This window comes from Anabrus simplex, chromosome 3 (assembly GCF_040414725.1).
Source record: "Anabrus simplex isolate iqAnaSimp1 chromosome 3, ASM4041472v1, whole genome shotgun sequence".
NCBI lineage: Eukaryota > Metazoa > Arthropoda > Insecta > Orthoptera > Tettigoniidae > Anabrus > Anabrus simplex.
Genome location: NC_090267.1, coordinates 33,956,399 through 33,981,778, shown reverse-complemented (window position 1 = coordinate 33,981,778; position 25,380 = coordinate 33,956,399). Strand labels below are relative to the sequence as shown.

Below are 25,380 nucleotides of genomic sequence, written 5' to 3'. Positions count from 1 at the left end.
TCATAGACCCTGAACATTTTTGGCTACTAATGAAGTTTATCACAATGGAAGATGAAATCTATTTTTATAGATTTTGTATAGAGTGGGAGATGTGGGAAGGGTAAGGACATGTAATGACCTCTTAGTAATAGTCAGTGTTTTGGTGGGCAGTCAACAGTTGTTCTAAAACTACTGGTGCTATTTATATGTGAACAAGGGAAAGTTCGTTCACTTAGTAGGTGCTTGGACTGGTGACAGTGCCTCTAGCACTCTGCTGTTGTCTCCATCATGACAACAATATACAATCTTTCTGATTCATTAAAGGAACGGAGGAGAGGTGATGTACCTTCATCTTAGTTTTGGTTTTCTAGATACAGTGTCTCAATATATTCATGTACACAATTGTCTGATACACTGACAGTAACAAGTATGACCATTTTGTAGTAGTCTGAATGCATGGTTTGGATTTATTACTGTCTCTGTGGCATATTTATAAGATTTTCCACTTTCTTTCAACATTTAAAATTTGCATTGAACTGAAAAGTAAATGATCACAATCCTGTTCCACTCTTTGCTAGACATTCAAACATAAATACTTGATTTATTTTAATCAAATAATTCTTTAGAATGATTGTTATATGTTCGTTTGATATTTACTTTCAAAATATAGTTGTTTAATAACTTCTTGTAGGATATAGGAAACGATCAAAATGTTTGTCTCTTGTATCCTAGTTTCAAGTCCATAAACATTGACATTTTTTGTAACATCTTATTTCTGCATGGAAGGGATTCTAAATCGTTTCGTTGTTCTTTCAGTGTTGATAACATATTTAAATAAAACTTTACTCACTAAATCAGATAAATATTTACTTTTTGAAATGATTACAATTGAAGATGAAACCCTTGCTGGTTATTGTTTAAAGATTTTAATATACAGTAATTTTATTCTACATCTGTACTAGTTTTCTAAAGCAGAGGTTTCCAAACAGCACTCCTGGCTTGACACACCAGTCGTGTGCCAGACAGTGCACTGGCATGAGAGTTGTACAACTTGTTCTAACTCTCTCCCTCTACTTTGCTTACCTCTCAGTTGTTCAGTGCTTGTGATAGGATGAAATGTGTTTGCTTGATGGTAGCATTTCAACTATGGCAAATCTTGAAAAGAAACAGGGATGCAGAAAGACATCAATATTTAATTAAGAATGGGAGGTGGCTAATTTCTACATTCCATATAGTGGATATGCAAAATATCTCTGTGACCTTGCCATTTTTAATTTAAAGAAGTTTTCTTGGCAATGGTGAGCATAATCAAAAGTAGGGAAGTTATTCAGAGATTAAAAGAGGGATTTTCCATATGATTTAATGACTTTGCAGAGCTCAAGTCTACTGATTTATTAATTAGATGATAATTGAAACTCATGGTACTACAGTACAGTACTGTGCTGAAAAAAATGTTGTTCTACTTTGCAGGAGTTTTACAGCAAATTTCTTTACAAATGTGTCAAGAGATTTCAAAAGGAGGTGGTGAAATTTTTGTCCAGGTTCAGTTCTTCTTACATATGTGAAAGTATTTACCTTTTTTTAAAGCTCATAAAGCCCAGGTTGCTAGCATCTATTACGACAACCTTGTTTCTGATATAAATAGAGTTGTAAATAAAATATTGGCAGTAATAAATTAAAGTATGAAACACACTAGTGTATATATGTAAATAAACACAATATGTAAGCACCCACTAAAAGAGATTATTTAAAAAAAATCAATAATTGCTTCCTGTATGTAGTATGTGAATGCTTTGTGTTTAATTTAGAATTTCAACATTTAGTGTAGAATTCACAACTAAGTCTTTTTTATTTTCTACCATGTCGATACATTAGTTGCTTAAGGCAACTTATTAGTTAAAAGTGGTACATGTTTCATATTTTAGTAACATCTTCAGCCACATAATTACACTGTTTAGATGAAAAATTCATTTATTGACAAAGTATCAATGCTTTTAGAGATATATGAATTTTTCATTAAACAGTGTTGTTATGTGGCTGAAGATGTTACTAAAATATGAAACGTGTACCACTTTTAAATAGTAAGTTGCCTTAAGCAACTAATGCATCGACAAAGTGGAAAATGAAAACTACTTAGGCTAGTTGTGAATCTGTTAAAGTGTGATATGGATCTTGAAGTTGATTTTATGTAATTTAGTGTACAACTCGAAAGAGCGAGGAGTAGAAATGTATAATTTTGAAACTTCCACAAGCGCACTCGATTGCTGTTTTGTGGAGTTGTTCTACATGTGGTACCAGGTGACCGCAAGCAATTCGACGGGGGCTTGGCGCACTGTAGGACTTGAGTTGCATGCCTGGTGCACAAAGTCTGGACAGACCTGGTCTAAAACTGCAGATATAGACTACATAATGGAAATCTTAGAAATGTTTGACAACACGCTGTTCTACTAAGTTTTATTTCAGCAGTGTGGCTACACAATACTAATACTGTACTGTACTTCACACTACTTTTTGATTACCTCACTTGTATTCTTTTTCTGTTATGCTTCCTGTCTTCAATCTGCAAGACTGCTGATCTTTATGAAGGCAGTTCTGATTCAATTTATGGTGAATTTACTATATTTATATCAGCCAATTTTATCCTCTTTTCTCATGTGATCATCGGTTTTATGAACTTTCCTTTATTTTCATATTATTTCCTTAGTATTTTGTTTTTTGTGTGATTCTATTGTCTCTTATTTTCGGAGCTGTAGTAACATGGTTAAAAACTAATGTAAGATGTTATGTAATTTGGTATTAATCACAATATTCTCAAAGACAGGAAGGTAAAAAAAGAGGATAGTATAAACACATTTTGCTTGTGCGGGCAGTGGAAACAGCAGAGAGATTAACACTTCATCTTCGTATCTTGCTACCATCGTCGATGTCTTTCCTGTTTTTGATGGATATTCCCTTCCTGTTACCAAAACATATATTTTTGAACACGCATACCTTTTAAAAAATAAGTGATTTTCTGTATGTATGTATGTATGTAATTCGTGTTGAAAGTAATGCCATTGTTTTGTCAATTTTAGGTAAACAGGTTCCTTTCCTAACGGAAGAGAAACTTCTCAAAATTCTTGAAACATGCAAAAGGGAGAATTCGTATTCACTATTAATCCGTACTCTGGGAGAAGTGTACTCAAGTTCAGTGTCCCTCAGTCAGAGCTTTCTTAAGCAACATCCAGATTCCCCCATTGATGCAATGTTAGATAAAGCCCCAAAAGACTTAAAAAATCTGAAGAAAGAAGATGTGAGAACGCTCGAAGGTGATCTGGATAAGGACGAGGACAGCCAGGAAGCTACAGACAAGGCAGATTGTTCTGAGGGATGTAATAGCTATAAGCCTAGTGCTCCAGATGATATTAGTGTCGATATCCCGTCATTGAGGCGGTCATACAAAGCACTTTTAGAAGTGCCTGGTAATGTGTATGAGAGTGCCCTTGTCCATGCGTTATTAACACTCTCGAGTGGTGTGGATTTAGACTTGACAGTGTTTGGCGTTACAAGTTGGAAGAACCCTGAAGACATCCTCAATGTGTTTGTTATCGTGCTGGAGATGCCCATGTTAGGTTCTTCTGAGTACCTGGAGTTGGCCTTACCAAAAGTGTGTAAAGCAGCATCACATTTGCCTCTTAATCTGCAAGCACGGCTGGCCCGTATCTTGGCAAGACATTGTAAACCTCGCCTCAAACCACTATTAGAGACCTTGCAACAGTTAATCACATTAAAAGTTATATCAGGTCACTTCACAAGAGATTACTGTGTGCAAGATGAAGATCATATTACAGCTCCTACAAAACTCATGAAGGTAAGGTATTCAGTTTATTTATGTGTGTTATCTGTTGCTAGTAGCCATTTGCATGTTTGTGTCGTGTGATCACTGATTACTGAGGGGGAAGAAAATAAAACTTGTGGCTGAGAGGGGTCTTCTTATGTAACTGTGAGTGATGAAGTCATCAGCATTGCCAGGGTGATAGTATTTTTTTGTCATATTAACTTTTGTACAAAACTGCTTTCATCCTGTCTGATGTCATTGCGTATTTTAGAAGGTAGTGGCTACCTGACAGAAGGCTTCATGAATTTGTTTGTTCTTTGTTATCCTAGGTTTTGGGGTGTAGGTGTCTGTGTATTAGCATTGTAACTATTTTTGGGCTAGGAATTGAAAGGTGTCCTGTAGCTCAAAGTATTAGGGTGGAATGGATATGGAACAACACAACACAGAACTTGACAACGATCATCATTGCTAGTATTGAGACCTTGGGAAAGGCCAGGCCCTCATATCATGTATGTATGTATGTATGTATGTATGATATGTGGAGGCTCACTGGGTAACACAATCTGTTGCGCGTTGCAACAGGAGAGAACTGCTCTGTGCAAGTGAAGGGTCAGTTACACACACTCATTCTCTCTCTCTCTCTCTTTCTCTCTCTCTCTCGATATTAACTGGAACATCACGTTGTGATAATTGCTAATCATAATATTGTGTGTGTATTATGAGAATATAAAATACAGTGAAACTCTGTTAAGAAGTTTTTCAAGGGACTGCAAAAAAAAAACTTCTTAAGCAGGAAACTTCTTAAAAGGGGTAATACCCAAAAACTTATTCTGTACTTTGAAATACATGTGAAACACACAGCCAACAGATTTCCTTGTTTGTGAACAATACCGAAATAGGCCGATATAAGAACTGCTTACAGAAAGCCACAATATAAAAATTCGATTATCATGACAATATTTTTAGAGATAAAGTAAAATAATTGAACATACCATATTATAAATATATTTGATAAGAGAAGAGAACATATTAAGTTATATAAGAACGTTGCAAGGTTTGATTATTTTAGCAGGCAGAACCATGTCCTTCCACACTTCCCTTCCCTCCAAACTTACACTCTCTGCTTCGCAACAAATTGTTTTGTAAGCGAAAACCAAAAACCCCATGGCACTACAGCCCTTGAAGGGCCTTGGCCTACCAAGCGACCGCTGCTCAGCCCGAAGGCCTGCAGATTACGAGGTGTCGTGTGGTCAGCACGACGAATCCTCTCGGCCGTTATTCTTGGCTTTCTAGACCGGGGCCGCTATCTCACCGTCAGATAGTTTCTCAATTCTAATCACGTAGGCTGAGTGGACCTCGAACCAGGTCCAGGTAAAAATCCCAGACCTGGCCGGGAATCGAACCCGGGGCCTCCGTGTAAGAGGCAGGCACGCTACCCCTACACCACGGGGCCGGCTCGATTTTTAAAGCGTTCCAGCCACCCGCTCGACGCGGTAAAAGGTACCCTTAATTTGCATGAGGCTTTCTCCTGCACAATAGTCCCACTGAAAGGTATGTTTAAACTTCGCTGCTATTTAAACCATATTAGCAGAACTTGTTCTATTTCATCGTACTTTTCAGATTTAACTTCCTTACAATTTGCTGAAGTATTCCCTGCAGAAGCAGAGATCTCTTCTTTCTTCGCTATAATAACGTTCAAAGTAGACGGCGGCATCCCCCAGCTCCTTTGCCAAAGCAACACGAGAAAGTGTAGATGACGCCACTTTCCTTATAATCTCCACTTTGTCTTTTATTGTTAGTGCCCTTAGCTTGATCTCTTTCCTCTGAGTTGCGCTCGTTTTCACTTTTAAAAAAAAAAAGCTTGTACGTTGATATTACAAGTACAACTAACTTCACCTACTCCTATTCATACTAATTACGACGCTACACTATGCTCGGCAATCCGTAGCTTAGGCTTACAAGAAGCAAAGACAAGACGTGTACTAGTTTGTTAGCATGTGCTTTCTATCTTCCTCACACCCCTGACACCTGGGGCCTATTCCACGAACGAACTTTGCAACTTTTCACTTTGCACTTTGCACTTTTCAGTTCAGATTTTGTTCCACCATCACTTTTCAGATTTAGCTTGCAAAGTGAAAAGTGAAAAGTTAGGAATCTTTTCACTTTTCAAGCCTGTTATGTTCCTCCATTGGTACAGATATGCAAAGTGCAAAGAAATGAAGTGAAAAGTTTTCATAAATCTTGCAAAGAGATGATTCCCTTTCATATGTTAATTAACAAGTATGTACATTAGTTTCTCGGCGTAGAATTTGATTTAGTGATATAAACACGTTACGACGTGAGCTTTCGTTAGCATCAAGTGAGGACAGTGATGAAGAATCCAATAAGAGAACGTACAAAGACAGGATTAATTTTCATAACCTCACTTCGACGTAATTTCGCGAGTGGTTTCGTATTACCCCAACACAGACTGACTATATTCTTGAAATGATCGATCATTTATTGAAACATGTAACAAAAAGAAGCCAATTCCTTTCCGAAAAAGAACGCATTCTTATACGCTTACATTGGTTAGTAAATAGTGCTGCACGGTGTAGCAGCAATGCATGGGACATCAAAATCAATTATTTGCTGAACTGTTACCGAAGTCGTAGATGTTATAGTAAATGTAATATTTCCCAACAGTACGTTGGCTTGATAATCCACTTAATATAGCGACGGGATTTCTAATGAAGGGTGAATTTCCTTCTGTGTGTGGATGTGTTGACGCAAGCCTACTCTCGTTAATATTGATGCGTGTCATCATTTGAGAGGTTACCTTTAAAGTTGTCAAAAAAGGAAGTCATGTTTCTCCTTGACAACTTCCAGCACAGCCAGCTTCTTGTAATGACCTTTCTTTCCCATGATAAAAACTTTAACGGTACGACAATTAGAATATACCGCCAAGTTCCCCGCGAAAAGTAAAGCATTAAAATCATAGAGTATTAGGCCTATACAGTTTGCTCATGAAATATACTCGATCGGATCAGTCATTCGCAAAGACTTTTCACTTTGCGAAGAAATTGAAAAGTATTGATTTAGTGATATAAACACGTTACGACGTGAGCTTTCGTTAGCATCAAGTGAGGACAGTGATGAAGAATCCAATAAGAGAACGTACAAAGACAGAAGTCAATTCCTATTCTTATATGCTTACATTGGTTAGTAAATAGTGCTGCACGGTGTAGCAGCAATGCATGGGACATCAAAATCAATTATTTGCTGAACTGTTACCAAAGTCGTAGATGTTGTAGTAAATGTAATATTTCCTAACAGTACGTTGGCTTGATAATGGTGGAACAGAAAGACTTTGCACTTTGCAAGAATTGAAAAGTGAAAAGTGCAAAGTTGAAAAGTTGCAAAGTTCGTTCGTGGAACAGGCCCCTGCTTCAAGGATAACGGCAGCAAATGGGAAATCTAGCAACTTACTCTTAAGAGATTCTTAGAACTTAGGCCTAAATCGCCCCTGCATTCCTACTGGTTGTCACGGCAACGGGCGTAGTTTCTGGCTGTTTCACAAGTACCGCATGGCCAAGCCAGTATTGAGTTTATTTTCCCGCTTCAATCCTCTTCATGCTGTAGGTAATGAAGAAAAGAAACACAGGTTCGAAGTTGGTAGAAATTAGTGCATGGAAATATATCCGGTGTATTACGTGGGAGAGATAAAGGTGCAGTAGCAACGCTATAGCACATCTAAACGTAAACAGTTTCTTTCCCCGCGAGAATTTTATTTCATGTCTCCTCATCCTTGTGCTTCGTTCTAATAATGCGATGTAATAATTACGAGTGACACGATAATACAATGTTTAGCTCGTATAAAGGTAAAATTAAAAATAACTTTCAATTTTATGCCAACACGTGGTATTGCAATGCCTGTATGTGCCTCCCTCAACACCCAGTTGGATATCAACATTCGTTCAACTTCGTAAACGATCGGGATCTTTCGGTCGGCTGTTTGGCGGCATGTGTATCAGCTGGCTGCTGGCAAATCGGCTGTTTCCTGCATAGAGTCGCGAAGTTGTTTTTATTCACCTCACTAATAATAGACACGGAAAATCTTATCAGTTTGGTTCAAAAACGTAATTTCCTCTACGGCAAGGCCCACAAGTATTATTGCAACAACGTAAGACAGAATGCCTGGAAGGAAATAAGCAAGGGAATGAAAAATCAGACAGGTTAGAATATTCAGTTTTGTGGTAGGTTAACAGTAATGTTGTGGGCAAATGCACTTTACGGTTTTTAATTAATGTTTAGGCCACCTCGATTAATGACTTCACCCTGTCGCGGCCCGCAAATTACTGCATTAAAGTTTTATCAAATCATTCATTGCGTACTTTATGTTTCTTACGTAGAATCCCGTTCGATTTTATTCCGCTAGATGGAACGGTGGAGTGGAAATTTTGACTGATAGGTTCGATTCGATTCCACAAGTCGAGAGTGAGCATCTGCTGTCCGTGTTGTCATAGCGTGACGTCATATGGCCGTGGCAGGCCCGCACATGTTCCGTGACACCAGACGCACACCGCGAGCGAGCGCACGTTCTAACACAGGGTGCAACTTGCGCGGAGACTGGAGGGTTCTAACCACGGGCTGCTTTGAGCGGACGTTTTCTATCTCAAGGGGCTCTAAAATCTGAACTGTTTAAGCGGGAAATATATTTACAACAGAACACTTTAAACGGGAAAAATATACATATGTCTTAATGCAACTGATCAAGGGACCAAGAATATCACACTTCTTAGGCGGGAAAACTTCTTATGCGGGAACTTCTTAACCGAGTTTCACTGTATTATGTAATTTATTAGCTTACCTTATGGAAAATACTGGAAGTTGTCAACTTACCTATTGACTATTCATTATTAAAAATAATACTTCTTAAAACCGGGTAAATTGTTGCCAGATGTCAACATAGGATCCCTTAATTTTTAATAATAATAATAATAATAATAATAATAATAATAATAATAATAATAATAATACTGAGCAAGCAGCTGCCCAGTTTGGGTCACATAGCTATCAGTCAGGAGGTGGTGGGTTTGAACCCCACTTTTGGCAGCCCTGAAGATGGTTTTCCGTGGTTTCCCATATTCACACCAGACAAATGCTGGGGCTGTACCTTAATTCCTTAATTAAGGCCACGGTCACTTCCTTCCCACTCCTAGCCCTTTCCTATCCCATAGTCGCCATAAGCCCTAACTTTGTCGGTGCAACGTTAAAAGAAAAAATCATGTGATGTGATGTCGTATGGCCTCTGGAGAGGCCTGGCGTAAGTCTTATGAGGTGATGCCTGTTGGCAACCTGCACGTCTGCGTGCGTGCGGATGATGATATAGGAAGAGGGTGAAACCAAACCCGGTGTCGCCGCGTAGCCTTTCCCTGTCAATTAACATTAAGGGGTCTGCTTACGATTTAACATCTCCATCCAAAGGACAAATTACCATCAACAGTGTCATATGCTCTCACTCCATACGATCACTGTGGACAGGTTTTGAATTAAACCCAGGCTTTTGGCATGCCTTGTAGTGATTAAAAATTGTATACCACCACCTATCCTACCATGCCAGCCAACATTCTGAAGGTGAAAGTTTTTTCCACCAATGGGAGTTTGTGGAGTTTATTATCATTGGTCTGCAGACCGGCTGTGAAAAGGTGCAAAAGTCAAAAATGAAGGTATGTGTAGATGTATGTATATGCTAAAGAACATAAATAAAACAAGTCATATAAAGAGAGAGAGAAACATGAAAAGGAACACAGTGTGTTCATGTTCCTCTTTCTCTTTATGTGACTTGAATTGGCTCTTGTTTGTTCCTTTCCTATATGAACATAAGTAAGAGCGTAAATCAACTAGTTGTTCATGCTGCCATTGGATGGTAACAACCACAGACTTTTAACAGAGTGGTGCTGTCAGTAAAAGAGTGAGATGATTGCATTTTCTGGCATACACCCTGTGCTTAATCCATAATTTGAAGAAAACTGTAAAATGTTTTTGTGGTCGAAATCGAAACAGACTTTCAACGTATTAGGTCGTGTTACGTACATGTAGTACGTGTTGAAGAGATGTTAAGTACAGAACAAAAATGGCCAGCCGGACACCAGTGGGATCCGAACCCACAACCTCCCGATTTTGCGTCGGTTGCTCTACCAATTGAGCTTCATTCAATATTCATTGTTTTTGTGGTACTTATTATTCCATTGTTATTCCAAACTCTAATCTAATATACAAATCATAGGAGCATATTATTTTTATAGCGACAACATGAAATTTCTATTCAGGATATTGAACATGAAATTTTCTTTGTAGTATCAAATCTTGTAAATTGATCAAGAAATCTTTCATATTACATGTTAATCTGGCAGCTATGTTATGATCTAAAAGTGATTTTAAAAATATTATTTTATCAAATCTTTTGTTTGATGCCATCTTCAGCAACTATTCCTGGATTATTACTATGATGACTGCATCTTTTGCTTTTAAGCATTGAGACCTTTTCCAGTTCATTGACTTTTTTTCTGATATAATCTAATAATTCATGATTCCTATAGAGTTAAATGGCTGGTGAGTTAAGGGCTAAGTCGGAACAAGTTCACAATTATTTTAGACTCGGATTGGTGCCTTCATGTTAATGTCCTGTGTTTGGCTTCAGTGATATTAATCTAGGTTTGATAGTTGAAACGGGGCACAATCAACCTTGTGAGCCAGGCTGTATTTAGGCAGGGGCCAAAGGGGCCTTGGGACAGGGCGGCAAACAATTAACTGTGTCCATAAAACTATAAAAACAATTTCTGAATTCATTTGGAAGGGATATCTTGCAATGTAAAGTAGGGAAGTTTCATATTGCAGTGAGTTGTGGATGCTATTGGTCACAATGTTAACTATTTTGGTTTCAGGGAAAATGATCAGGCTAACCTTGCATCATTGGTTTTTCATGCTGTTTGTAATGGTTTTAACTGCTACTTACAGTACTTGCTGCTTGTTTTGTGGATTTTGTGTTTGTGTCATCGTGTGTTTCATTTATTTACTGAGTGTAATGAAATATTTATATACTCCTGTTTCAAATTGTTCAGTAGAAGTGTTGTTTTCAGTACTTCAAGGATTAAAAGTTATTTAAGATTATCTCAAACTCGACAACACTTTGTCCATCATGCTGTCCTTGCCATTGAAAATGATTTAGCTGTGCGATTAGATTATGAATATTTCATAGACAAATTTGTCGGTGGAATAGCTAGACCACTGAGCAACCACCATGCTGCTGATTACTCTTTTTCAGATGCATGCATACATACTAAAGATTTAGGAAACGAGGGTGCGGTACAAAATTTCTTGGGTCCAGGGGCACTGCAGTAATTAAATTTGGTCCTGCTTGTGAGAATTTCTCATGTCACTACAGACTTGGTTGTGCATGCAAGCTTACAAGTATACGGCCATACCAGGTAGCCGACTCACACAAACTTCCAGCATTATGAAAGAAAAGTTCTTTATTGAATTGTTTGCCATAAGATAAAGCTGCAGTATGTATTCGGTCACACAACGGGTCTCTTTCTGTGTTGTGTCTTAGACTAGTACAACTGAAGAACATCTTCATGAGTGTGTTTCTTGGCCTCCCGCGGGGAAGTCTTTCAGTTATTTTGTCCCCAAGTATTTCAGTGTTGATCTTCTTTTGTTGTGTTGATTGGTTAGCCGATGCTTTTAGTTAACTTGCCTGAGTACATCCACGTTGGTCATCTTCTCTACCCAGCTTATTTTTTTTTTACAAACGTCGCCAACACCACATCTCAAAGGCTTTTTATGTCACCTTTATTCAGTGTCCAGCTTTTGCCACAATGTATTGCAGTTGGCCTCACTTAAGTCTTTACAAACCTTTTTATTAAACGGAGGGACATGTTGTGTTGATATATCAGAGACTGTTTGTCACAAAATGGTTGTTTTGCCATGGCTATGCAACATCTAATTTTATTTTTGCAGTGGACTTCTTTCTGAAACTCTCCAAGGTATTTAACCCATTCACATGCCATTTAATTGAACTTATTTATGCCTTGGTGGACCATTTATTTTCATTACTTTACAGGATATCACTGACACTGAAAAAGTATGTTTTACAGAAACCTAATGTGAGGAAATATCCAAACTACTACCGTATCAGTTGTATTTTGTAAAGTCTGTATGTGTATGGTAGATCATAAAACAGTCATCTACGTACAGGGCCACCTTGCACCGGTGGCATTCAAATGAAGATTCGTTCCTCAGACCACGTGTCATACAGACTTTGCATCTCCGTGATGCGATAACTTTCGTCGTTGTGGGTATTTTTGTTGGAAAGTGTCCCCAGTGCCTTCCCTGAAGTCTCAGTGGTGTATCTCCAAGGCTTGGGCATTCACGTTTTGGATAGTCAGGCAAGGTCACACTTGCCAACAGCTGTTCGGCCACTTCTTGTAAGGATTGAGGAGGCGATAAATGGTGTTGGAATTCAGAAGTGTCATGTGTAGTATGTAGAAGTATATATTTTTTGCATCCTTTCACATACTTCCTCATCAAGGGGAATGATGCGAGTCTCTGGTCATGAGAATCAACACCACCCATTCCACAGTTGTAGTCAACAAGAAGATTTGGCCTGAACTTCTTCTTGCCATCATAATTCACCACTTCTCGGTAATCTGGCCTGCTATGTTGTGTAGAGAGCATGTGCACCACCTTCTTGTCTACCAATTTCACAGCCAAAACCCCATTACTGGAAATGGAGGTGAGTTCCCCCTTTTTCAGCTTTGTGCTGCTGAGTTCCTTGGACATGAACTTCCTATTTAGTCTCACTGTACCAAGAGCATAAGTCTTATTATCCAGTAGATTTCTGAAAAATGTTGGTGAACTGTACTAGTTGTCCATGTACAGTGTTCTCCAGCTACCCAAAAGCTGTCCACACATTTCCATAACTACTTTTTCACCTGAAAGTAATCCCACTGTAGGTACTTCACTGCCATTCTCCTTCTCAGTATCAATTTTGAAGTTCAAATAGTACCCATTATCAGATGCACACATCTTGTATATTTAGATGCCAAACCTGGCTCTCTTTGATGGATTATATTGTACGTAGGAAAGCCTACCCTTGAACTTCATCAGACTTTCATCTATAGGCACTTTTTCTCCAAGCACATTGACCTTCTGAAATCTATCTAAAAGTAAATCAAGCACAGGCCTTACTTTCCTAAGTTTATCACCACCAGTTTCAGGGGCATCACTAGATAAGTGGAGGAATTTATTTATAGATTTGAACCTCTTGAAAGGTATGGTTTCTCCAAAAATTGGAGTCTCCATAATCCTGCACTTCGACCAATTGTCTTGAAGTGAGGGCTTCTTATTTTGTGATGTTAGGATACGCGGAGCAAAATGGGCCTTCATTTCATCCACGGATACAGGAAACCAGTGTTCCTTTCCATATGACATAACCCTATTTATATCCTCGGCAGCTGATATGATATTTGTCTCTTTGGTTAGATGTTCCCAAAAGTCTGCTGTTAGAAGTTCCCAACATGCAGTTCGTTAGGGCATTGTCCTAGGCATCTTTGAACAACACTGTTTATTTCACCAGTTGCGATGCATGAATGATACTCTGGATTATTACTTACATGCTCCCAATTTCATTCCCTATCGTGTAAAAGATGATTAGAAGCCATTGGTGTGGCATCAGATGTAGGCCTAAAATTCATTGACACATTTGACGGGCAAAACAGCACTTTGTTCACCCCTACTGGTGTTCACGTCACTGTCACACTATCTACTTTCACTTCCACTAAATTCTTCGCCGCTTATTTCTATATCAATGTCACTCTCTTCTAAAAGTTCCCTTGTATTCGCTTCGTCATTCAACTTGGAGGCAGCCATGATTTCGCTTACGATGAGGTTGCTAAGATACAGGTTATTCTTTCCACGGAATAACTGCACAGAAGTGTTTATCGAATGCATCAGCGGAATAAAACAGTGCTTCCATCTGTCAAGAGGTAACCTTACCAATATCAAATCCTTTCACAAAGGAAACTGGCTTGGAGCGGGTCCGGATATAAACACAACGTGTGGACGGAGAGATCCGTCTTTGTACCGGAGTGCGGTCGAGAGCCAGGACGGAGAGATCTGTCAAAGTATGTCAAGTGGTTAAACTGTTTCACTTGTACTCCTCCACCATTTATGGTAACATCTGTGGGTGTTTACTTATCAACATTTTTGTCATTTTGAGATTGATTTTCATACCAAAGTGCGTAACTGTGTCATTCGAGCATTATAACATTTTTGTTAGTCCTTAGATTTCCTGATATCAATGCCAGGGAGAAAGCAAACATCCTTGTCTTGCTCTTTTACAGATCTTTGCACAGCCTGTAACTTTATTTCTGAGCCGGATGACATTGATCTGATGTTGATACAGATCTAAAATTATACTAATTATTCATTGGGGACAGCCAATTAGTTCAGTTCAATAAGAAGAAACAACTTTTGTCGGTTTTCCTTATCAAATCAACCCATGGCCAGTGGAATGTCCCTCAGAAATTTGTTGTAGTTTCATTAGTATCCTGTTTTGATGTAATCTGCAGAGGAACTCCGCACATAACAAGCAAGATTTTTTAGCAAACTGCTTTCCATACAATGGACGAGAGTGAGTAAAAGCTAGTGAAAGTCAGTGTATGTAATGCTACTGACTCGGTGTGGTTTCAGCATCGGCGTGTCTCCGTGGTCTGTGTGTTCACTGTATGTTGTCTACAGCGGCTTCAGCCAATAAGAAATAGAAAATCAGTGATGAATGTAGAGTATTTCAAGATGGGTAGACTACTTTATATTTGTTTACGGCAATTAAAGAGAAACCTGTTTATTTGGTGCGCAGCAAATCAATCACTGTTATGAAGGACCACAGTATTAAGAGACATGAAGGTAAGCATGCTAGTTTCGCTTGATTCAAGGACAACTTTGATCAGACAAAAAACAGCCTTGAAGAAAAAAATTTCAAGATTGGCAACGTCCATTGCAAAGATCAAAAACGGAGAATGAATTGGCAGTTCGGATGAGTTATATGTTGTTACAAAAAATTACTAACAAAGCAAAACCATTCTGTGATAGTGAATTTGTTAAGGAATGGAAAGGGGCTTAACCGTAGGATGGTGGTGGTAGTTTTAAGAGGAAGTACAACTAGGCAACCATTCTCTATATAACACTAATCAGAGAGAAAAAATGGTAAGGATCCACAACTTCGAAAAATGAAGATATTGGCCAAAGAAAGACAAGGCCTCGATACCTAATACCATCGGGGTCAGAAAAGATCAAGAGTTGACCATGGGAAGTGTTGGATAGGTTAGATAAAAGTGAGGAGCCTGGCACAAGTAAGTGGAAGCAATACCAGGATTCAACTCAGGGCCCCGTGGTTGCCAAGCCACGCTCCCAAGTAGAGAGCCCCTTGGGCCCATTTTACTCGCTTCGTACGACAGGCAGGGGATTCCGTGGATGATATTTTACCACCTCCACCCACAGGGGGATTAACCACATGGAATTCCAAACGTTTAGGAATGAGACTGATGTAGAATAAGGAGATGTGGTTCTGAGGTTCGTTGTCTAAACTGTGGAATGATGTTAAAGAGAATTTGACCTGATGAAGCTATTGGCAGAGTTTCTGGATATTCCAGTGATCATGAATGGATGTTTGACTTTAGATATTTAACAGACATGTCAATACATCTGAATGACTTGAATTGACATCTGCAGGGTAGAGAAAATTTAGTTCATAATTTATTTGACCATCTGAAGTCCTTTGAAAATGAATTGTGGGAACTCCAGTTTCAGCAGTTGTACATAACACACTTTTCCTGCTTGTCAGACTGTGCGGCCTCTAACACTGCAGAATATGCTTCAGAAGTTGCTGAACTAAAAGGTGTACTCAGTAGTAATATATTTTTGGATTTTAGATCAGATGTCAATTAGTATGTTATATAGTTCCTTCAGTGTGGCTGTTTATGATGTTCCTGGTGACATGCAATTGGGAATACTAGATTTGCAGAATACTAGTGATGGTGGACTCACTGATTTCTATTCCAAATACAGTACTTGGATACAGTCTGTTTTCCACACCTTTATTCTCATGCTCTTGAGCAATTATTTTCAAGGATGAAGAATATTAAATGTAAAATTAGGACCCGAAAGACCAACACCCATCTAGAGAACTCGCCCAGAACTACATCATAGATAAAACCAAATGTAGACAAGTTGGTGAAAAGCAAACGGTGACAGATGCCTCGCTGTAGGAAATTTGTGTAAACAAAGTATGTTTCTTTTGATAAGGATGTAATTTTTATATTCATCACCAAGCGAATTTACTCCATGGTTGGGGTCCTGCAGCTGTGAGCTTGCATTCGGGAGATAGTAGGTTCGAACCCCACTGTCGACAGCCCTGAGGATGGTTTTATGTGGTTTTCCATTTTCACACCAGGCAAATGCTGAGGTTGCACCTTAAGGCCATGGTCACTTCCTTTCAAGTTCTTCCCTTTCCCATTCCACTGTCACCATAAGACCTGTTTTAGTCTGTGCAATGTAAAACAAATAGCAAAATGATTAATGTTCATTTTTATGAATACATTTTTAAATTCATAATCAAAGAGAATTCACTTTTGGTTTATAAGATAAAATTGTACATGATGCCAATTCCTGTATTAGTTTGTATTCAGGAAAAATATTTCCAATTAATGGGTATATGGGTGAAAACAGTATTCTTATTCTTGCATGTGACCCTTGAGCCTTCCTATAATTTAAATGTGGCTCTTAAGATGTAGAAGATTAAAGGCTCATGCTCTAGACCATGGTAGAATATTTTTAAGGCCTTAAACACAAACTGTGAAATCCCTTTTTTTAAATTTATTTTTTATTTTTATTTTTTAACGTCACACCGACACAGATAGGTCTTATGGTGACGATGGGATAGGAAAGGCCTAGGAGGGGGAAGGAATCGGCCCTGGCCTTCATTAAGGTACAGCCCCAGCCTTTGCCTGCTGTGAAAATGAGAAACCACGGAAAACCATCTTCAGGGCTGCCGACAGTGGGGCTCGAACCCACTATCTCCCGGATGCAAAATCCATTTTAATCATCAGCTAAACCACTAAATAGTGTCAAGTGGTGATGGTGACAGAACAATATTGCACTCAAATGTTTTAAAGCAAACAGCATTTGAGTATCTTGACCAAGTTGTAGATTTCAAATGTCTCTTTTTCTTATTTATTTTGAGACAAGGTTAGTTCATTTGTAATCTCAGGCACTCGTGGAAGGTTGTCTAACTCAGTTTAAAAATAGTTTAGTAAGTAGGTCAGGTCTCAGCTGATGTTGGCAACATTTCATTGATACATTATGTATACAAGAATAGTCCAAAAACACTGTTGACATTGTAGTTAAGGTTATTCTAAAGTAGGAATGCCATTTGGAATCTGGACTAGGTCATCTATGAAATCATGTCCATGGTCATAACACTGGATCAGGAAAATATAGAGAGAAAGCAACATCTTTAAGCAAAGCTGTCAAATACACATACGTAATAGATTAGTATATTAATGAGTATCTTTCATGTTCTTGATTTGTTGTCATTCTTCCTTCTATATATTTCTTATCCATTTTGATTTATTACCATAATTTTTCCCCTAAAGAATCATTTTAATTGAAGTAGATGTGTGACGTAGATCTGGACAAAAATGAGGTTGGTAGGTAATCAATCAATTTAATTTTTTTACTTCATTCCTGAATTATGCAAAGCGGCAAGAAATATGAGTACAACTCTTATGGACATAAATTTATTCGAGACAGTGATTTTGCCTTGGCTTAAGATTTCATAGTCAGGAACACTAGATATTTTACAGTCCTCTTGTGTTTATTTCCGTGTGTGTTTGTTCCTAGAAATTACTTTAAATATAACGATACTCAGTATTTCAGAGTACTATGCTCTGTGTTTTTAGGGGATTATAGAAGAGAGCTGTTAAGAAGTATTGACCGTCAGCAGTGATGCTTGATTGCAGTTCATTAAGGATCTTTGATATCTGCAGGTCTCTTTTTATTGCCAGTTATCTGTTCTTTACTCTCTACTTTAGTAGATAGAAGTTTAAATGGTCTGACAGCATTCGGACTACCATTCAATATTGAATGTGTAAAGTTTTCTAACTCCCTAGCTACTTTCCGCTAGTATTCACGCAGGCTGTTTTACTCAGGTTGCAGCAGTAATCCCATCTGTTGGAGATGAGTGGCAGCAGAAGAGACAAATCACATCACAACAGTGATCAGTATAATGTTATTGTTGATCAGTTTTATGTGTATTCGATTTTGTAGACCTTCACATTTAGTTTCCTTTTGACTCTGGTAGCCAGCCCCGTGGTGTGGGGGTAGCATACCTGCATCTTACCCGGAGGCCCCGGGTTTGATTCCCGGCCAGGTCGGGGATTTTCACCTGGACCTGAGGGCTGGTTCGAGGTCCACTCAGCCTACATGATTAGAATTGAAGAGCTTTCTGATGGTGAGATAGCAGCCCCGGTCTAGAAAGCGAGGAATAACGGCCGTGAGGATTTGTCGTGCTGACCACATAACACCTCGTAATCTTCAGGCCATTCCCCTGTGGGTGGGGGACGCAGATGAAGAATACACCCACGGTATCCCCTGCCTTTCGTAAGAGGCAACTGAACGGGGCGACCAAGTGATGATAGTATTAGAACCATGAAACTACTTGTGATTAGTACTACCACGAGGGGAACACCATGGGTCGCTTTTACCTGCATGTAGTTCCACTATGTTAGGTACCAAATATGTTTGTGATTAGTAGTAACAGAGTGCGTTGCCGGTTTCTACAGTACCTGTGATTAGTATCACTTTAGGAGTGACACCATGGTTCTGGCTTGCCTATGATTAGTACCCACTATATAGGAACATCACGGGATAGTGCTGGTGCCTGTGGTTAGTACACGTATGTGATGAACACCATAGGTTTGCGATGCCTGTAAATGGCGCTGCAATGTGCGAAACACCATAGGTCTGTATTCCATGTGCGAATTTCATCACCTGCTAGTAGTATCATACTGTGTGGAATGTCGCGAGTCTACGCTACTTTTGATTAGTACCGCAACATGACAAATACCATGGTTCTACTTTCCTAGCGATAAGTACCATTATGAGGGGCTGATGACTTGGAGTTTAGACCCCTTAAGACTAAAAGCATCATCGATTTAGTATTGTGCTATAGCCGCAGTCCCTTGGTCATTAATACTATTGTTTCACGTCAGTATAAGTGAACGTGAGGCATTGTGGGTTGGATCCACTAATTGTTTTAAATTCATATCCATCCATCCATCCATTCATTCTCTGTCCTCACGTTTTGAATTCTGGTCAGTGGAAGATTTTGGACTTTTAATTTGTCATTCCATTTCGTCTCATTTCGTACCATTAAGGGCCGATGACCTAGATGTTAGGCCCCTTTAAACAAGAAGCTAAACAAGAAACATCATCATCATCAATCTGCAGGCCTTCGGGCTGAGCAGCAGTTGCTTGGTAGGCCAAACCTTCAAGGTCTGTAGTGCCATGGGGTTTGGTTTGGTATGGTTCTGACTCTGGTATATTAGAGCATTTAACGTAAAGGCATTCCTTCCTTCTTTCATGATTCCCTCCTGTCTTATTCTTCAAGCGATCGTTCCTTTATGGATATTTCTAATTTTTTATAATCATCTTCACATATTTCCTTGTCGATAAGCACCAACGACCTGCAGAAATACCTGTTCTTCACACAGGCTTTTGTCTTTTTATTAACGAATCTCATTAGTAGGGACCTGAAAAATTAGCATCTATTTTTTCCAAAATTCGCATCTATTTACAAATTAAAAATAATTGCATGGTATTATTGATTTTAACGATTCCAAGTTTATGAAGTGCAATTATTGTCCTTGGTTCACACACAATACAAATTCATTGTTCAAACGAAAGCATCGTCAGTACTTCGGCATTGCTTTTTTTTTTTTCAAATTGCACCGTTTGTCTGTAACCACTATTATGTTGTAATGAGACAACACACGCTCGCTATCTATATTGTTCGTTGGGGTCCACAACAACTCGACAGTATTTAGCAAATATGCTGAACTCTGTCTGAACTGCAGTTAATGCAAGCATGACATCACATTTTTCACTTTCTTTCATCTGGGTTTGAATTACATGTTTCAGAGAACAGTAACCAGTTCAGATATCATTTCGTGAAGTTTGGGGTAAAGGATATGAGAGGTAGGATACAGAGACCCTTCAAGTTCAGTAAGGTGGTCAACCAATCCAGCTGCATGATCTGTGACAAAAACCATGTGGGAGTGAAGCCTATTCACTTCTCGGTCACTCAGATCAGTCATGTACTTAATACCACAGTTGTTGATGTCTTACATGTCAGACATCTTGAAAAATGTAACATCATCAGTAAAGTAAGCACTCAAATAGAGGACAGCCTGAAACCAGCTATTCCATTGGGTTATGACAGGTGCAGGAAAAAGCTTTGCTTCCTTTGAAGCACCATACTTTGATATTAAGAATTGTAAATAATTATATTTTTGCTTTCTTGTGTTCAAAAATGCAGACTTTACCATCACAACCACATGATTTAAATCTGTCATCACTGCGACCCACTATTGCTAACCTCATGTACGGGACACTGTCACTAACAAACACTTTAACTGCATCGTATGGTACACTATAACTGCGCAGAGCTTCTAAAACAGCACGAGAGCAGTTTGTAGCATTTCCTGCATCAAGATAGTTCACAGAAACAATGTGCAGGTCTCTTCATCTGGCTGGGACTTTGGAATATGATGATAAAAACATAACAGCCCATTCTATCTGTAGTTTCATCACAGAGTGTGTTGATGTTCTTCCTCACTAGAGCATCTGCTGTTCTTTTCTGGTGGTCAGATGCAACTTCTAGAAAGGAAGAAAGGCCTCAAATTATAACAAAATAATTTAAAATTACTGGATCAATTGCGTACGGGTAAGATAGTTCAATATGGAAATCGCACTCAAATCTGGTATCCTTCAATTTTGCGCGTGGTTTCGATGTCGTAATACCTAAACCGTACCCGATCAATGAAATCGAAACTTACCTGGTAAATATACTTCACGTAGAGTTCTCACACATGGCAGCTATTTATTCGAAAACTTCGTAATCCATTCTCTTTGCTCTTTGCTTTCCAGTTTTTCCAGAGGTATATTTGCTTTGGCAAATACTTCAACTCTGCGTTTCGAGAAGTTATCTCTGGAAATTTGTTGTTTACAACTATCTGTGTAAGCACAGAAGATTGCTTTCTTTGAGACCTACTAGCAGCAGGGGTTGAACTTTCGTTATCGTGTCGCTTACCCACATGTTTTTCAGATTTAACATGTTTCACAATGCTATTTTTTTCCCCCATCCAGCTCGGCAATTACAATACTTGCAAAACACTGTCGCTGAATCTGTGGCATATAAACCATCCTTTGCATATTGCTGAGTCCTTTCATGCGCAGTTTTTGTCGTGCGCCTCATAACCGAAACGATCGCTCGACTTTCTACTCTTCACTAGTTTCAGTTTTGAACAACAGGAAAACAACGCTGCGTCTATCTTGTTATTTCCGTGACACTCGATTTACATTTCAATAATAATCGATACAGATCTTATTCCCCTTGCTATTCCCATTGTAAATATCGATTAAAGTCGGCAAGCAGCAATCGATCGGCTACTTTTCTTCATCGATCGGAACGGTCGAAATATTTATGCATCATAATTTGACTATATCTGGTGATTTTGCCGAAATATGTTGTTTTCGCCAGTAAAATAGCACATTTTCACAGAATTGCACCAAAATCACATATACTAATTTCGCATTTTGGGTCACAGTTCGCATTTTGTCACACTTCTATTTATGCGTAAAATGATTTTATTCCACATTATAATTAGGCTTGGATTCAGTACAAGATTCAAAAATTTGCATTTATCGTAAATGCGATTTTTTTCAGGTCCCTACTCATTAGGAAACAATTTGGCACCCACCATCTTTTCACAGGCTGTACCAAACATCATAGGCTTGGACTTCTCTGTCAAGTGCTCGATCTTGTTTAGTTCGTAGAATATGGCTTTAACCTACACCAGTTGTAATATACAGTACATGGTTGGTTTCCGTATTCACTCTAAGGCTGAAAATGTAGTGGAGCGGAGAGCTAAGTGGTGAGCTTCAAAGTCATATTCACATTTGTAAGTCAAGCAGCAAAGAGCTGAGAGAGCAGAGTGTATTTGCTGATCTTATACCTTGCTGTAAAATATTGCTGTTCATCCGTAACTAGTACTGTTTGAGTATTTTCATTCATAAAGCTTTGTGGGACCAGAACAACACATTCCACCACCATTGCTTTGTTTTAAATGAGCTTTGGAATGCAGTTGCTGTAGAAATGAAAACTACATATGTATAAAGATTATAAATATGTACTGTACCTACAGTAAGTACAGTTAGACCTGGTTTCATCAGGGAGGTATAAAACCCTGGGTTTTTAACTCATTTTTGCGAGTCACACATTTCGCCAAGCTATTTTGGCAGAGGGTTAACTGACACCATATTAACCCTCACTGGAACCAGCCACCTTACCAGTCAAGGAGGCTGTGACTGAAAATTAGAGATCATGCACGCACTTCTTGCATGATAAATTGTGTAAAAAACATATGCTGGGATCCTTCGGAATGACCACTGTTGGTGAGAAACTGGAGGAGAGACAACTGCGCTGGTATGTACACATCAAGTGGCATGATGAGCATCCTCTACTCATAGCTCTTGCCATCACAGAACCAATGGCAGTCCAAGGACACCCAGTAGCAACTTTAAGGGGAAGGACATCCCAGTTGTTCAGATACAGAAGGAGAGAAAATACTCTCTATGGATCTGAAGAACTGACCCTGATGATGTTCATCAGTGGCAACATTGCAGGCACATACACAGTCCGGGTAAAGAGATATGGTCTAGGCCAGGGAACGACAAATCCCAGGCGCCAGGTCGCCATGGCACCTAAAATTCTCTATTTGGCCCCTTATCTTTTGAGCTGAGTACAATGTTTACTTTTCTGTTTGCTGTCGCTGAACTATTGCAAAGCGAATGTAATAATACAAAATCCCTTGACACTCCGGACTTTGATATTAATATTATTACCATTTTAAATAATAATCAAGGCTGCATTATATAAGCAATAGAAGAAAAAATAATCAGTACGAATATTTGGTTGTCGAGAAAACCTCTTGTAAAGAAAGTACTACCGACATAGAAATAACTCAAATATTTTTCTCATTTAAATGACACGAATAATATCCTATGATGCTCCTTACTATCGAAATAGAATTTCATTTGCAGTTAAATTAATTTAACAGAGCTTTTATTGTTAAGGGACCGAGCTCGATAGCTGCAGTCGCTTTAGTGTGGCCAGTATCCAGTATTCGGGAGATAGTGGGTTCGAACCCCACTGTCGGCAGCTCTGAAGATGGTTTTCCGTGGTTTCCCATTTTCACACCAGGCAAATGCTGGGGCTGTACCTTAATTAAGGCCACGGACGCTTTCTTCCCACTCCTACCCTTTCCTGTCCCATCGTCGCCATAAGACCTATCTGCGTCGGTGCGACGTAAAGCAACTTGCTTGTATTGTTAAGTGGAATAGAACATACTCTCACAGAATTAATTTCCGTATGACCAAGCTCGATAGCTGCAGTCACTTAAGTGTGACCAGTATCCAGTATTCGGGAGATAGTGGGTTTGAACCCCACTGTCGGCAGTCCTGAAGATGGTTTTCCGTGGTTTCCCATTTTCACACCAGGCAAATGCTGGGGCTGTACCTTAATTAAGGCCACGGACACTTTCCTCCCACTCCTAGCCCTTTCTAGTCCCATCGTCGCCATAAGACCTTTAACTGTCGATGCAATGTAAAGCCAATAGGAAAAAAATTCCGTATGTTGACAGCATACTAAGCTCCTGTGTATGTGCATGGACACAGAAGGCAAAATAAAGATGTCTTGTAAAGTGTGGGTTGTTCCTTGTATCATATTTGTTTTTAGATAGATGGAAGTTATTAATCCTTGAAACTGACAGGCTAATACATACAAAAGAATTGTGCAGTTTGGTGTTGTTGACAATGTTATTAATTTTGCTATTTAGATTTTACAATTTACTGCACCGAGAAAGCAAGGCAGATGCTCAAAAGGAAGACTGAAGATTGTCAAGGAGACATGGTGGTCGAAAGACAAAGTACAAGAGGCACTTGGAAAACATTGCCATATACAGTATCTAGGGTTCATATATTTGTTGAAAAAGAAACAAGAGGAAAATAAAGTACAGGAAATATTTGATTTAAATAGCCTGATAGTATTATTTTTGGTTGTTTGCTGCGTTCATAAGTGTTGAAATTAATGCTCTTGGCCTCTTACATTTAACCATATTCTTTGTTATAGGTTAGATTGTCTATTCTTACAAATTAATAAGATGATAATGAAAATTCTCTTCCTATCTAATAAACAACAGCAAAGAGGAAACAACATACATAAACCTCAAAATTGAACATTAAGTAATACCAAAGGAAAGGCTAGTGCATTAACCTTTCCCCTATGAATCTCTTCTCAGATAGATGTATTTTTTGTTTCATCTAAAGAATGATTATGTAATACAAAGTTATGAAATTCCACATAGTTCTTATTCAAAAAAAAAGAATAACAAACAACATAACATTCACAGTTTCTACAGATAACCTGTTCTTTCTGTTTGCCCCCCAAGGAGTCCATCTGGGAAAACAGCCTTGTACTAGTACCATTTGTACCATAAATGCTGCAGAAGAACTCTGCAACTTTCCTTAAATTTTAAGAATTAATTTACACTAACGACAGGTCTCCACTGGTTACAGACCTTCGAAATAATCGCCCAAGGTTTCCACTGTGCGTTGCCAGCGGTGGGGCAGGTGCTGAATACCATTCGCTGCATGTGTACCGCTAACGTGTGACACCTCTCTCCGAAATGCTGTTACGATATCCTCTTTGTTAGCAAACAGTTATCCACGTAATGGCTTTGTGATTTTGGGGATTAGATCATAGTCACAAGGGCTCAGATCAGACGAATAAGGCAGGTGTGGAAGAACATCCCATCCCCACCGTTGTAAGCGATGCTGAACGATGGCTGCTGTGTGAGCTGTCGCGTTATCGTGTAGGATTATGGCATTCCCCAAAAGATTGGGACGTTTGGTTTGCTCTGCACGGCGCAATTGGTACAACAAAAAGGAATTGTAATAAACTGCATTGACAGTGTGCCCCTCACGCACTGGATGACACACAAAAACACCTTGAACATCGTATGCAAGGATTACCATAACCTTATTGGGCGACTGATGTTGTCGAACCTTGTGTCTCCGTGGTGACCCCTGACGATGCCATTCACTTGACTGTCTCTTCGGTTCAAGTTCATAAGCACGTGCCCATGTTTCATCGACTGCAATAATGCGATTCAATACGGCTTGTCCTTGCTGAAACCTCTGCAGAT

The 25,380-nt window shown here is 39.0% G+C and overlaps 1 protein-coding gene across 1 annotated transcript in view; it reads left to right on the top strand.

Annotated features, from left to right (window-relative positions):
• The window catches only part of Ube3a (ubiquitin protein ligase E3A), a 111,700-nt gene that overhangs the window by 18,052 nt on the left and 68,268 nt on the right, over positions 1–25,380 (top strand). The window contains exon 4 of the mRNA XM_067142511.2: positions 3,054–3,829. Within this exon, the coding sequence (XP_066998612.1) occupies positions 3,054–3,829 (776 nt within the window). The remainder of the gene's footprint in view (positions 1–3,053; positions 3,830–25,380) is intronic.